This window comes from Falco rusticolus, chromosome 13 (assembly GCF_015220075.1).
Source record: "Falco rusticolus isolate bFalRus1 chromosome 13, bFalRus1.pri, whole genome shotgun sequence".
NCBI classification, from domain to species: domain Eukaryota; kingdom Metazoa; phylum Chordata; class Aves; order Falconiformes; family Falconidae; genus Falco; species Falco rusticolus.
In genome coordinates this window covers 30,701,167-30,715,346 of record NC_051199.1, presented here as the reverse complement: position 1 = coordinate 30,715,346, position 14,180 = coordinate 30,701,167, and the positions used below count along the sequence as shown (strand labels likewise).

The window sequence follows — 14,180 nt, the reverse complement described above, 5'->3', positions numbered from 1 at the left end:
TTGCACTGTGGTACAGCAGCTCTCAGAAAAAATGCAGACCTCCAAGCTACAGTTCTACAACAAATTTGAGTAGAAAACCTGGTTACTCCACTGGTTCCAGAGGTATTTCTGCTTCTTAAATCCTTTATTGCTGCTAATTCACTTCAAGGAATGCTAATGCATGACCGAATCTCATTCAGCACTGAACTCTCAAAAGCATGACCATAAAGGATCATGTGGTCCCACTGATGCTTCACCACATACATGTAGTCAACCACTGCCACTTGGAATGGTTACCATCACAGGATGGTTACCAGCAGGATGAGAAGTTGTTCAGTGGTGTATAAAGGCTGCAATTATATTTGGCCCTGGTTTGTGAGGTATAACTATATAGTGCAGATGACTCTTAACAATGCTTAGCTTATTTTCTTACAACTGCTTGCCACAGAACAGTGTATGCATTGTACCTCGTTAATTATCTTCACAGAAAATGAAAATTCTCTTGGACCTTCTGCAAGCTTTCTTATTCAGAGAATTGTTTAAAAACCAAACCGAAGCCAAAAAAAAACTGTTCCAATGGAACTATTCAATGCAACACACACAGAAACAATGCTTGTGAAGATGTATCACGGTTCATGAAAAACCTTTTTCCAAGGCACCTTCTCCATACTCGTTCTTACTTAACTCCTTTAGTTTATTAAGTAAATAGCTTTTTTCATCATGCTGTTATTATCACTAATCTGATATCCAAGCTAGTACTGTTTTCTTTACTATTAGTGTTACCAGATGCCCAAGTCCAAAGTTACACTATCATTTACTTTGGTTTTGTTTTCAAGTGCACAATCTGTGTAATTTGTCTCAGTTTCCAACTGCCAGAAGACTAAGACATCAGAGCAGAGGAGTAAATAGTGGGGAAGAGAGGAAGTGAACAGAAAAAAACTTTGATTTTGTACAATGACACTAGACATGAACCAATTCTGTTAAGAATGCCATTTTACTATCAATAAATGTAATTTCCATTTTTATTCCTTACAAATACTTTTGCATTCCTGAGTGCTTTAATGAAAAACTTCCTAAACTTAGATATCACTCACCATCTATCTTAGTCTCCTAAATCACTAAGTTTTTATGGTATGTTACCACAAAAAAGTAACTTCAGATTAATGTCTTTCTTTATAAATAAAGTCACACAAAAAATAATGGAAGTGACTACAGCAGGGAAGTACTGCATTATAAGACAGAAAGAAAATTCACTGTTCCTGAAATTCCAGTTTATGGCTTTTGAAGTTACTAAACAGAACAAACAGAAAACCACATTCAAAATTATCAGAAAGAAAGAGAAAGAAACAATGAAGGAACAAGTATCAAATGCTACACTGTAAGGTGTCACACCACCATGCTAACTACTACTAGCATTCTTTCCATTCACAGCAAGTAACTGGACAATACAAAAAATACTGTGTTAAAACAAAAACATGCCATGGAAACAAGTGAAGAAAAGCCCTATTTGCCCTTTTACATACTCAGCAGTGTTGTTCATTCTCAGAGGGGCTTTCCTTCTACCTCTTGGGAAAACACAAAAGGAGCTTCCCCTAGATTAAGCCATATCAGTATGAACAACCAGTTACTCACAGGATCCATTAAAAACACTCGGGAAGCTGCTGTCAGATTTAATCCAACTCCACCTGCTTTCAGAGACAAAAGCATTACAGTTGGGGATCCTGCTTGGCTGCTTTGGAAACACCGAATTGCTTCTACTCTTTTCTTCTGTGCCATTGACCCATCCAAACGAGTAAAGGCAAACCCCGATTCTCTGAAGAGAAAGTAAAAATGTTCTATTTAACAGTAAATTTTCTGTGACAGGAAGAAATAAATACATAAAAATTATGACCTCTTTGACTCTGAAACGTGTATTTTAAGTTCTGCATTTAACATGCCAAACGTTAAAAATAACACAAATGAGATTCGTGGCTTCATTCCACTAACCGAAGTATTTCAGTAATTTGTTCCTCTTCTGAAGTTCTAAAAATCAAAAGGATACTATATTCTTTGTGAGATCTTTTTAAAACACCATAAAAGCATGTTTATAAAAAATGACAGTAGCTTTACTTACTTCAAGGGATTTTCCATCAGTGATAGGAAAGTTGTGAACTGAGAAACAACCAGACATTTAGCAGTTGGATTATCCCTCCGTAGTTCTATCAAAGCATGCATGAGAGCATTTATCTGAAACCAAATGAAGACTTACACAGCTTATTCTGATTTGGTTAGATTCTGCTCTTACAGGTGCTTTAATAAAGCTCACATCAATTGAGAAATCACTGTTCAGCAATACTTTTTAAACAAACTGATCTTAAATTCTGCAGGTAGGGTTTCTTTCCATTTGCAAAGGGAATTATAGGTTGAACACTTTTAATGGTCACAAACTCTAGGGAGATTGACAGTGCTTTGGGAAGAGGGTTCACAAACCTGTTCTTCCAGACATAGTTCCCACTATCAGGAGTCAGTACGTCCTGTAACTCCAGAGCCTCTTATATGGAAAAAAAGGAACAGAGTACTGGAACTCTTGAAAAGTAAGACTTAAGCAAGGGATAGCCACAAGGCAAATGCTCTACTATAGCAATACTCGCTTCAAGAAGCAAGAAAGGCTTCCACCAGGAATATTCAGGCAAATAAGCTGTGCAAGCTTCCTGGCTAGATATGACAGAGGATGAGGAGCCACCAGAAACATTCCTGGAACCAACAAGAGAACAAAAGGAGCAAGGAATTGGATCTGAGGCAGAACATTGCCAGTTTTCTCATGTAAGGTTTAGGTATGATGAGGTAAAGAACCACTAGCTGGAGAATGCAAGTAACTGCACCAGGTAAAAAAAAAAAAAGGGAAAAAAAAATAATTTAGTCTAGAGCACAGTGTCCTGAATTATTGCTTAGGTCTCCACAGAAAGATTTTTAGGGAAAAAAATTTATAACCAACGTTTGAAACGGTAACTTCATTAAATTTTATTTTATAAAATGTAATGTTTCAGAAAAGCAATGTCAAAAAAAAAAAAAGGCCAAAGTACAAGCAGCAAGCAGGAAGATTTAATATCTGGCAGCAAATGCACAACGAAGGTGAGGCAAAAAATGATGTGGCAGACCTTGAGAAATAGGTCTGCAAAGTACAATAAAAATATCTCACTAGCTTATCTGACAAATGTTATACTAAACATATGATGCCCATTCAGTTTTCCCCTCTAGAGCAGAATATATAATCTTTAGACAACTTTTAAGAAAGAAGGATTTATTTAAGAGCAGAACAGTTTCAGTGGTTATAGAACTACTCTATCTTCAGAAACAGAAACAAAAGCCAAAAGCAACAGCTCTTTTACCAAAAGTTTTATTTAGTTAATATATGTGTATGTATTGCACAATGACCAGCATCAAATTACAACTGGTACTCCTTTTGTCTTGTTTCCCTGCTGCAAAATTTGTCTGTGATGAGTTTATTACGCCTTTTCTCCTATGCTGGCTAGACATGCTGTACAGACCTTAAATAATAATTTAAAGTATGTTATGCATATGTAAAGTATGTTCAGCATATTTACATAAAAATTCTAGAGACTGCTCTACAAAACCATCATGAACGCCATGTTAAAACACAACAAAATGCACCTTTGAACTGGATATCCACTCTTGATCCAACTTCTTTCGATTACTGGAGTCTATTTCCTCTTCTAGGGGACATTCCACCAAGTGCTCCACTCGAAGCTCATTCCTACAGAACGGGCATTTGGCATTTGGCTACAAAAAAGCCCAAATAACATTAGAGAAACATATTAGGCCAAATTACTTGTAGCAGGTACTGAAGTTCACCTTTACAAAGCACCTTTTAGGAAATTATTATATTCTTCTAACACACTGCCTTTGTCATTTCTGACATAACGACTGAACTATTTTATTTGGGAGAACATTAAGATCACATAAATGCTACAGGTTTTAAAAACACTCTGCCTTCCTTAAAAGTAGTCTTCTTTCTGAGCATATTTATACTGGAAATGAGCAGTTCAAGATTCAAAAGCAAGCAAATACTTGGGCTATGGGGAGAAGACTATTTAAAAATCAGAAAAATAAACATTCAGAGACAAGATCTTCTTAGTTACAAACAAAGAATGACCTTTTACCCTTTTTCTTCAAAGCCTGCACAGAAATAATAGCAGTCTGATGAAATATGCTTTGTCAGGGCCAGACACAGGGTATCTTCTCTTTTTCCCCCCACAGACATGAGAAATGAGACATAACTTAACACCAAAAGGTTTTTTCTCTGAAGCGTACTCTAGATAAGGCAAAGTTTAGCATTTATACAATAGCACTTCCATAGAACTACTCACAAAATGTAACAAAAGACTGCGTGCACTATACAAATGTACAACTTCATGAAGCAAAAATGACAGACATGAAAAAATTCTGCCTAACAGAGCAATCCTTTAAAATTAGCTAACTCTGTTTATATAGCAATCTGGCCACAGAACCAAGGCATCGTTAGACAGGCTGCAAACCAGATCTCACAAAGCATGTGAATACTGGGGGCTGCTAATCTGGAATGAACTTCTGGCCAATTAAAAAGGCTGGCAGTCATGGTCTGCATACACAAATTTGCTGCAGCACTAAAGATACCCTTTCAAGAGACAGAACCTCAACACAAACAAATCTATAATAAGTCTCCAAAACATAGTTACAAATAAACTGTAAAAAAAATTTATTTCTATTCCTGATTTGGTAGCAATCCAAAAATCCTTTAGAGATGAGAGACAATAAAGTAATTCTAATAAATCTGAAAAAGTTTTCTGGAAAAAAAATTCCTAACAGTGCTCATAAAGACTTTAAAAAAAAATACAATAAAAGGCTCACATCTTTCTGCATCTTTTCTTCAATTTAGTACTGTAATTAAAAACAACAGAAAATCCAAACCACAGCTGAACAATACCAACACAGATACTGAAGACTTGCTGTGAAAGCATATGAAAGTGACAAAACGTGTCTTACAGTCAACAGCTAGATGGAAAAAAAAAAAAGTTTTCATGCATATCTGACAAGCTTTTACAAGAACGCAGTTAATACACAAAGACATTAAAGTACTGTAGAGATTTTATAGTTTTATTGTGACTTCTGCATGGGACCTTTACTTACTTGCATAACTATGAAGCTAGCCTCAGTGAAAGACTGAAACAAAGCTGGTGTTAATTCTCAAGCTGTTAACTACTAAGAAGTTTTTCCAATTTCAGTAAAACCTTTCAGGTTAACATTAGAAAGATAAAATGGTCTCCAAGCTTGTAATACCATGAAAGGCCAAACTTTTCACTCAGCAGTTTTGTGTTGGCAGCTTCACATCCCATTCCTCACCGATGGCTTAATGCTCTCACTTGTATTAATAATGAAAACCACAGACGTCTTGTCTGGAAGAATCCTGTTTGAACCCAAGCTGTAGATGTCTGTCGGTGTTTTGGCTGGAACCTGCAAAACCTTCCTTAGGAATTGATTTAAATCAGGAATAATTCTGAATGTAAGAAAGGCTTGCTCACTCACTGCTTTGGAAACTCACAACAGTTCAACTTCAAAAGAGCAGAATCTACACCCGCCTCTGTTGAGACTTTACTACCATGAAAACAGTCTATGGAACAATGTGGGATTGGACAAAGGCCCTAATTCTGCAGATTCCAAGGTCCTTTCTAGGCAAAGCATAGCAGATCATCTGAGTGTACAGTCAAGCAACACAGGTCCCATCATGTGATACCCGATTTATTTCTCTGCATGCCTAAAAACACCTGAAGGTTGAGCAGGGACATGGACTCTGCTATAGACACATCAAGAACCTCTGCACTGGAAAAAGGCCTCTGCAAGCACTCTTTCCTCAAAGAGTAATTTCACATCACTAGTTTCCCCTCAAAATTTGCACAAACTCTGGACTGGGATATCTGCATCAGAACCTTGTGTGTCTGGCAATGAAACAAAGTCGATCTACATGCCAGACAGACAACGCTTCCTACCTTTGCCTTGTTAGGTTGACTGACTATGCACAAGCAGGAACTAGTTTGTCCCTTGCTGCCTCCTATTAATAACACCACCTAGGTTTAGCTACTTGCTGCTCAATTGTGGCTGAGGAGGCAGAACAATTCCAGAGTGAAAGTGCAGCAGCACTGGATACAGCTGGTTAGCCTACCACACTTTCAGATTACCATAGAAAGGAAAGGGCAAACAAGAAGGAAAAGTATAGCTTAGACATGCACATGAAAAAAAAAAAAAAAAAGACTATGTTTTTTTAAAAAATCTAAAGATTTCCTCAAGTTTATTCTGGAGAGTCCAGACAAAGGGCCATAAAGATGGCCCTCTAGCGGAGCAGCTATTTCACCGTAGAAGGTTATCAGCTTGGAATAAGTTAACATGATTTTAGTTCAAGAGTCAACCTCCAGTACACAGCTTTGATCTCTTTTAAGCACAACAATATATACACGCATCACATCACATACAAGCAGTGAAGGGGCATCCAGCCGTATGTAGGTATACAATGCTGCACTGAATGCCACACTTTTACCGTAGGGACGAAGTAAGGTGAGAACTAGGGAAGAGGCCTTTGAAAATACTGATGAACCTTAACATGTTCAGTTTGACAGCTACTCTCTCCACAGTTTCACTTCAGGCCAATAGCATTTATAGCCCAGCTGATAACAAGGTTTAAATCATAAATGGTGAACAGTGTAAAAGAACATAGCTAGGTGGCCTTCTAGTGATACCAGTTCGTTGTTTTTGAATACCTGTTATAATTAAATGTAACCATAGAACAACCAACCTGTTCTCTTCTGATGACTTCAAAAATACATGGTTTACAGAACACATGCGCACAGTGTGTTATCACAGGAAGAGTCAGCGATTCCAAGCAAACTGCACATTCTTCATCTGAACCAGAGCTCAGAACCAACTTCATTTTCCTCACTAATGTCTCATGCAGTTCTTCAGGAATTTTATTATCTGCAAATAGAGAAAGGAACTTAAAAACAGATTTCCATACGGGAAACACTCTGAGCTGACACACATGAGAGTTCCATTGTTCAAAATGCGATTAGGACAGCTTATACACAATGAGGACATAGCCTACAATGTATAAAGAAACAACCTGCCAAATAGTAGGTCAGAATTTTCTGTAGTATTTCAACGCTTATTAAGAATAATCTTACTTGGAAAGATGGTAATTAGAACTCAAAGAATCTTGACTACATACTCAGTGATAAGTACACTGTTAAAGAAAATGTATTTTGAATTAAGAAATTTAAAGTGCTGAAGCTGCTAAGTGGCAGAACCAGGCCTCGTCCCTAGCGTAGCCTTAATCCAAGGCTGGTTTAAAACCCAGTCCAGTTAGTCCGTGGGAGAACAACAGATGATCAATTTGTGTACATAGCTGCTCTCAGAAACACAGGTGTTTCTAGAAAAATTAGTAGATGTGAATAGGAACTGCTTGTTCAAAGACTAAGCGTGCTTGAAGGAGTATGTGAGTTAAAGCTGGCAGAAAGAAGATCAAGATCCGAGGAGGAGCCTGGAACTGAGGCAGAGCTGGAAGAGAGATGAATCACCTGGGACAGAGTCAGGTGATGGATTCGCAGAACTGACAGGACCAAAGGAAACTCCTAAAAACTTCAGACGTTGACTAATGGTTTGATAAGCGTATATAAGCTGAGCTGCATGGTTCTCTGCCACTCACTGGGGTGGTGGCCCGGCTCTGAGTTGTGATTGAAGCAAGCCCAGTGGTACCCACGTCTGTGTGGATTTCTCCTTTAATACACATGTGCGGCACAATGCCTAATGGGAACAAGCAATTTTCATATAACAGCTGTTCAGTAGTAACACTACAGAGATGACACTATTTATAGTTAAGATTGCTTTATTTTTTAAGTAAAGAAATTAAAGACATACTTACTAGTTACTAATTAATTTCTAAATAACTACTGAACGACTATCCAATCATTTCTCCATCCTGTATTTTTCAGGAAAATAAATGAATATCTTCTAAAAAAGGTTCTGACCATATCTTATCCATCTTTCAGTTTCCTGAAAAGTCACACCTATACCAATGGCATCTCAAAATAGGATTTTTCAAAATATTCAATTTGAGAATTCTCAAGTTTAGAGTATTTCAAACAGACTATACTTTCTTCTGAAAGAAATGCATATAATTTTTAACACTATGTGGCTGTACAGTTCTGGCTTGTCAAAAATAAAATTTCACCCTCCTTTCAGTCCTCTGTGTCCACCCTCCCTTACAGCCATAACAAAGTCAACAGGTCCCTATTCTGCTGAAGAGGCAATGGTTCTGCTGACATGGCTACCAATTTCCAGCCATTCCCCAAAGCTCCTCTACATCTTGTCTCCTGAGGCAAAGAAAAAGATTTGCTGTAAAAGCACTTCCGCAAATTATTACAACAACAGATACACTGCTTTTTAACAAGCTTCTTGATTTTGGCTCTGCTGAGGTCCTCTTTTGGTCATTTCTGTATGGGTTGTCAAAGCTTATTAACTCCTACTTCTAGCTTTCATAACTACTCATACTTCATCGCTTTTATTCTTATTTGAGTATGTGATCGCTTTTATTCTTATTTGAGTATGTGCTCAATTATCCACTTCTCAAACATATTCAAATATATTTTGGTACAAAAAAACCCCACAAGGTAACAAAGCTAAAAGTTCAATAATCCAAACTGAAAAGAGGGAAGTGGAAGCTAGAAAGCTTGGAAAACACAAACTTGTTTCTGTTCTTGAATACAAAGTGCAAGTCCTGTTTTTGGAAACACAGAAACCAAAAGCATTCACTCACCAGCTGAAAAACTAGAAGATGTATTTATACAAAGACGAGGATGACAACAAAGCTGCCTCAATCTGAGCAGGACACCAAGGATGTCAGCATAGTGAGTTAGTACAGTCCCTTCACTGAAAAATCTGAAAAAGAGTTTGATAGTGTGAAACACTACACCCTGAAGTAACAGATGACATCAAGTGTTCAAGTTTAGCTGTTTGAATGATGTTCTGATTTTTCACTTTCCTGTCCAAATATATTTTCTCAAATACTTTTCTGAAACAAGGTACAAAATTATACCAGTAGAAGAAATGCTAACGTGGTGACAAAAATTAAGGCCGTTCTTTATATATCTGGTATCCCTTTGTGTTTCTCGTAAGGCAGAACTTCTAATATATAGTTCTACAGTAGTCTCTACTCCACTCTTCAGAACTGAAGAAATGCTATGCTAATCTGCAATTATGAGCTAACAGTATACAAACTGACATGCCTGGCTACTCAAGCTAACATAATCAAAACTTCCAAAACACAAGTTTTTTGTATGAAACTTCAGCCTTCAGGATTAAGAAAGGCTTCTACTCACCCGCTAATAGCAGCTTTGCCTTCCTTCTTCACAGACTGATAAATTTGTCTCTCTTCCTCTGTCAGCGTAACATATTGAATAAGTACTCTACGTTCCGGTAACTCCAAAATGGGTTTTCCATTAACTTTACTTGTTTTAGTTCTTCTAAGGGTAATAGTCCTAATCAGAGACTGCAAACGCCTAAAATATATATACAGAAAACATATTACCCAGCTGGGGTTGGGTTGGTTTGTTGTTGGCTGCCCTGCCCCCTGCCCCCCGCCCTCCGCACTTCATTGCATAAATACATGTTCTATATAAAATCCGTGCACAGTAGTACAATATAATTTATCAATCAGAAACATTAAATAATTTTAATTATTTAATATTTATTAATTTGAAGTAAAAAATTGAGATAAGCACTGATGACACAAGCATTTCAATTTTATATGTGAAACACTGATTTGTCACGCTGCCCAATCACTGCCAGTCATACTTGTTTACAGACACTCTGGGAGCACTCCATACCCAAGTCCTCCTGGAGCTCCCATTGTGACTGGACGTTGAATTGTTCTGTGCCACCACTCTCGATCAGTGAAAGGTTTCAGTTTTAAGAAGGAAATAAGAGACCACAAATCCTTTACAGAATTCTGGATAGGAGTGCCTAAACAGAAAACAAACAAAGACTGTAAAACCTCAAAGAAACAAAAAAATACAATTTTTTAGTCAAAGGTAAAGTTCTGTGCTTTCTCCAAACCATACACAATGGACAAGGTCTCTCAGAAGTAGATTAACGTATCATTAAGTATAATATAGATAATTTTTTAAATTAAAATATTACAAAACATTTAAATATATGAGAAAACTGCAGCTCTCAGTGCCAGGAAGTCTTGGATATTAATCCTTCCATTTCAGCTTCACCAGCAGTGGTTACATCATGATCATCTTTAAATTACAGTTAAGGATCATATACTTGCAAGGTTCCTGGCAGTTTTTAGGATGACTATTATATTTCAAAAAGCTGCTGAGGTTCGGATAAGTATGTAAGAGTGTGAGCTTCCAACCAGACATAACATGCCAGTTCATAGGCAGGTCCCTTTTTACTTGCACTTCCACCAAACCTGTGTATCAAAACTTATTTTAAAATTTGTGTCTACGAACTGAATAAAAAAAAAAAAACCAACAAAAAAATCACTCAAGAAAACAAAATAAGAAACAACTAAAGGGGAAAAAAAACCCTTCATCACTGCTCAAAGACAAGTTTAAAAACATTCCAAATGCATCTGATGCAGGCAAGACATTAACTATCTCCCAGAAAAAGCCGAAGTGGAAACACCAAGTGGGAAACACAAGATGGCATTATACTAAGACGATATGCACTGCATATCCTCTGGTGTCAAATTTTTTACCTGTAAGTACCCATCTTCTGTGTGCCTCCAGATTTAAGGCAGCTTTAGTCTGCTGAGCATTTGGATTTCGTATAGTGTGCCCCTCATCCAACACAATTCTCAGCCACTTGACTTTGTGTAAAGGGCTGTCACCTCTGATCTGAAACACAGTGATTTTTAAACCTTTGACTCAAATTAAAATACTTTTATGCAATTTGGATTAAGTAAGCTATTAACAATGCCACAACTAATAATGGATAGTATTTATTCACATCTTATTTATTTATCAGCACAGAAGAATACAACTAAGAATAAGGCATTCCTTCTTTTAGATTTCATTATTCCTGGAAAATCACAAAAATGTTTGGGTTGGAAGGGACCTTAAAGGTCATCTGGTTTCAATCACCTGCCCTGGGCAGGGCCACCTCCCACCAGCCCAGGCTGCTCCCAGCCCCTTCCAGCCTGGCCTTGAGCATTGCCAGGGACAGGGCACCCACAGCTGCTCTGGGCAGCCTGGGCCAGCGCCTCCCACCCTCAGACAAAGAATTTCTTCCTTATATCTAATCTAAATGTACCTTCTTTAGTTCAAAACCATTAGCCCTTGTCCTATTGCCACAGACCCTAACAAAAACTCTGTCCCCATCTCTCTTTCAAGCCCCCTTTAAGTACTGAAAAGCTGCTCTAAGGTCTCCCCAGAGACTTCTCCAGGTGAACAACCCCAACCCTCTCAACCTGTCTACATAGGAGAGGTGCTCCAGCCCTCTGATCATCTTCATGCCCCTCCTCTGGACTTGCTCCAACAGGTCCATGTCCTCCTTATATTACTAGTCTTCTCATACTTGAGTATGAGGACTGAACTACAGCAAAAATAAGCTAAGCTTGAAAAGAAGAAAGGCTTCAAAGACAAGAGATATGGAAAATGGATAAGAGAGCATATTAGAAGTTTATACTGTATTTAAAGATTTATCTTCAGGCTTTTAAAATGGCTGGACTTTCTATGGAAACATCACTTCACAAATACATCTCATGCAATGAGCCACTTGGTTGCAGCCCACATGCAACAAGAACTATGGAATTGTGGTTTTATATACAACACATTCTTTGAATTAGCTAGGGCAAGGCAGAAATGGGAGCCTCATGCCACTGAGATTTGGGGAGATTTACATACTTGCCATCCTCTTCTATCCTTAAAAGGTTCTTCCTTAAGCTGTCATAATGGCAGCCAAATAATTTTCTCTACGGGAGAAATTTTCTCAATAAAAAACTCCCTTTGTTACCACAGTGAACCTGTAAGAAAGCGTGTAAAGCAAAACTACAGCTATAACCTTTTTATTGCCTACCAGAACAGCACTTGAATATACTGTCATCATTAGCCCAAACACCGGGAGTCTTGAACAGTATAATTTACTTACTCCATAATCAGTAGCTAAGGTGTTATATGTTGTCAGTACAATGTCTTGTTCTGAAAGAACTGATGGGTCTTTGCTACGGTCAGAACCATAATGAACATAAATATTTACATGAAAATCTTGATGGATATGTTGTTCAAATTCGTCCTAAAAGAAAAGTTGTCAAAAGTCATCCAAAAGGTAGTGTTACATGGTTGTCAGAATAACGTTCCTGTAAATTGCCTTAACTAAAAACCACTTCCTCTAGCTCTGTGACATTCTACATCCACTTACACAACAAAAGCAATTTGAATTGGGGTTTCTTTTTACCTCTCCAGCCAGGTGAGAAGAGGGACCAGAAGCAGTCACCTCAGTCATTAGCAACAGACACAGTATCACATTCTGATGACTCTAGCTCTACTTCTTGCACAGTATTAATTCACATCTGGATGGTATATGCACTTCAAAATTCATTGTTCCTCCCCAACTATAATGGAAGAGCTTTTGTTTTTTCACTTTCTACGTTCATCTCCTCTTTGTTTATTCTTTCATTGTTTATTCACAGCTTCTTCCCCTTACTGGGCTAACTACCTAAGTTTTAACATAAATGACATGACAATTATCAAAGTATTAATTTTAAAACCAGTGTTTATATTCCCCACATTTGTTCTGCGAAGCACTCAGCATACAGTAATCTCAACAGCTGTTGAGATTAAAAAAAAAATAAATAAATCAACAATTTGATTTCTGAAGCACCAGGCTCAATTTTTTTTTTACATACTTAATTTGGTTTTGAATTGATAAAGTACTTTTTTTTAACACCATTTGAAGTTTCCCAGTTATACGATTATAATGTTTTACCAACAGTCTAAGATTGTTTCCTTTTCTTTCTAATATTCTAACCACAAGACAGCAAAAACTTCCAAATAAAACACACCTTGAAAGTTAAAGATATCCCCTTAACATTTGTATTCAAAGTGTCATTAAAACCAAACAAATTTAACTAATGCAGAGACAGAGCTAGAAGGGCCCTTCAGTCTGTTCACCCTAGCAGACCTACTCCCACAAATCACCAACAGGATTGCCAAAACACTGAACACCTCTAGTAAATGCAATGTCACATGCATTATCACTAGAGTACAGTATTTTAATCTGAGCATGCAGTAAGAAGGACCTGTCTCCTCCACCTTCCTCAAATGGTTTAAAAACAGTTAAATCACACAAGTTCCGAAAGTGCCAAATCTGCTTAGTCAAAAGCTGGGAATGGAAAGTGAACTCACTCCATCTGACAGTGGTGAACTCACTGCTCATGGAACCACGTTCTCATTATAATACTACTCCAGTTTCTAAAGGTCTATCAAATTACCCTCCCTTGTGAAAACAGCTTTGTTTCATGAAAAAGGCCTTTTACTACCATGACAGACTACAGGGAATACTATTTCTACAGCATCATAATAATCAACATGTATCACATTTACACACTAAAGCAGCTTAGCACTTACAATCCAACTGCTTAAAACAGACAGCGGGCATACGATCAGTGTTGCTCTGGGGCCATCATCAGAGTATTTCTTCTTAACTGACTGAAAGCTAGCGATACCTGAGAAAACAGAAGTCATATTTAGTGGCGTAACAGTTCACTTCAAAGCAAAGTAGAAGCTTAAGAAACTTGTGGTTCCCTGAAGTCCTTTCTGAACTTCTTCACCTGCACAGCATCAAAGCAATTTACAAAGATTTCAGCTTAAGTCAAATACGTATAATGCTTCAACTTCAAAAAACTCCGAAATTAATATTACCTGTTTAACCCTTCATTACCTTTTCTCTTTGTTTGTCTTTTTAAACAAGTAGATGAAGGTAGAAGGCCTGTGTCTTCTTGGATAACACAGGAAGTTGCTGCAAAAAGCCAGACAAAACAGATTTTTCACACCATGCAGAATATGTGTGTGCATTTATTTTTATGACGTTTCATAGAAGTCAAACCTGTTAACCAGATTACTTCTGCTCTCCAATACAATAATGTAGAGTATATCAAGCTGGAAGGGACC

At 37.5% G+C, this 14,180-nt stretch overlaps 1 protein-coding gene across 6 annotated transcripts in view; it reads right to left on the bottom strand.

Annotated features, from left to right (window-relative positions):
- The window catches only part of HLTF (helicase like transcription factor), a 29,177-nt gene that overhangs the window by 4,307 nt on the left and 10,690 nt on the right, over positions 1-14,180 (bottom strand). For 5 of the 6 annotated variants that reach the window (XR_005107310.1, XM_037407360.1, XM_037407358.1 and 2 more), the window contains exons 12-22: positions 13,951-14,028; positions 13,638-13,735; positions 12,160-12,303; positions 10,769-10,907; positions 9,888-10,023; positions 9,381-9,560; positions 8,819-8,940; positions 6,803-6,981; positions 3,631-3,759; positions 2,093-2,205; positions 1,612-1,792 (exon numbers count right to left, since the gene is read on the bottom strand). Coding sequence is in view for 5 of the 6 variants with exons in the window: in XM_037407360.1 (XP_037263257.1) it covers positions 1,612-1,792; positions 2,093-2,205; positions 3,631-3,759; positions 6,803-6,981; positions 8,819-8,940; positions 9,381-9,560; positions 9,888-10,023; positions 10,769-10,907; positions 12,160-12,303; positions 13,638-13,735; positions 13,951-14,028 (1,499 nt within the window). In the remaining variant the exon portion in view is untranslated. Of the gene's footprint in view, positions 1-1,611; positions 1,793-2,092; positions 2,206-2,448; positions 2,713-3,630; positions 3,760-6,802; positions 6,982-8,818; positions 8,941-9,380; positions 9,561-9,887; positions 10,024-10,768; positions 10,908-12,159; positions 12,304-13,637; positions 13,736-13,950; positions 14,029-14,180 lie in introns of those variants that run through there. The other variant, XM_037407362.1, reaches the window with a different exon arrangement.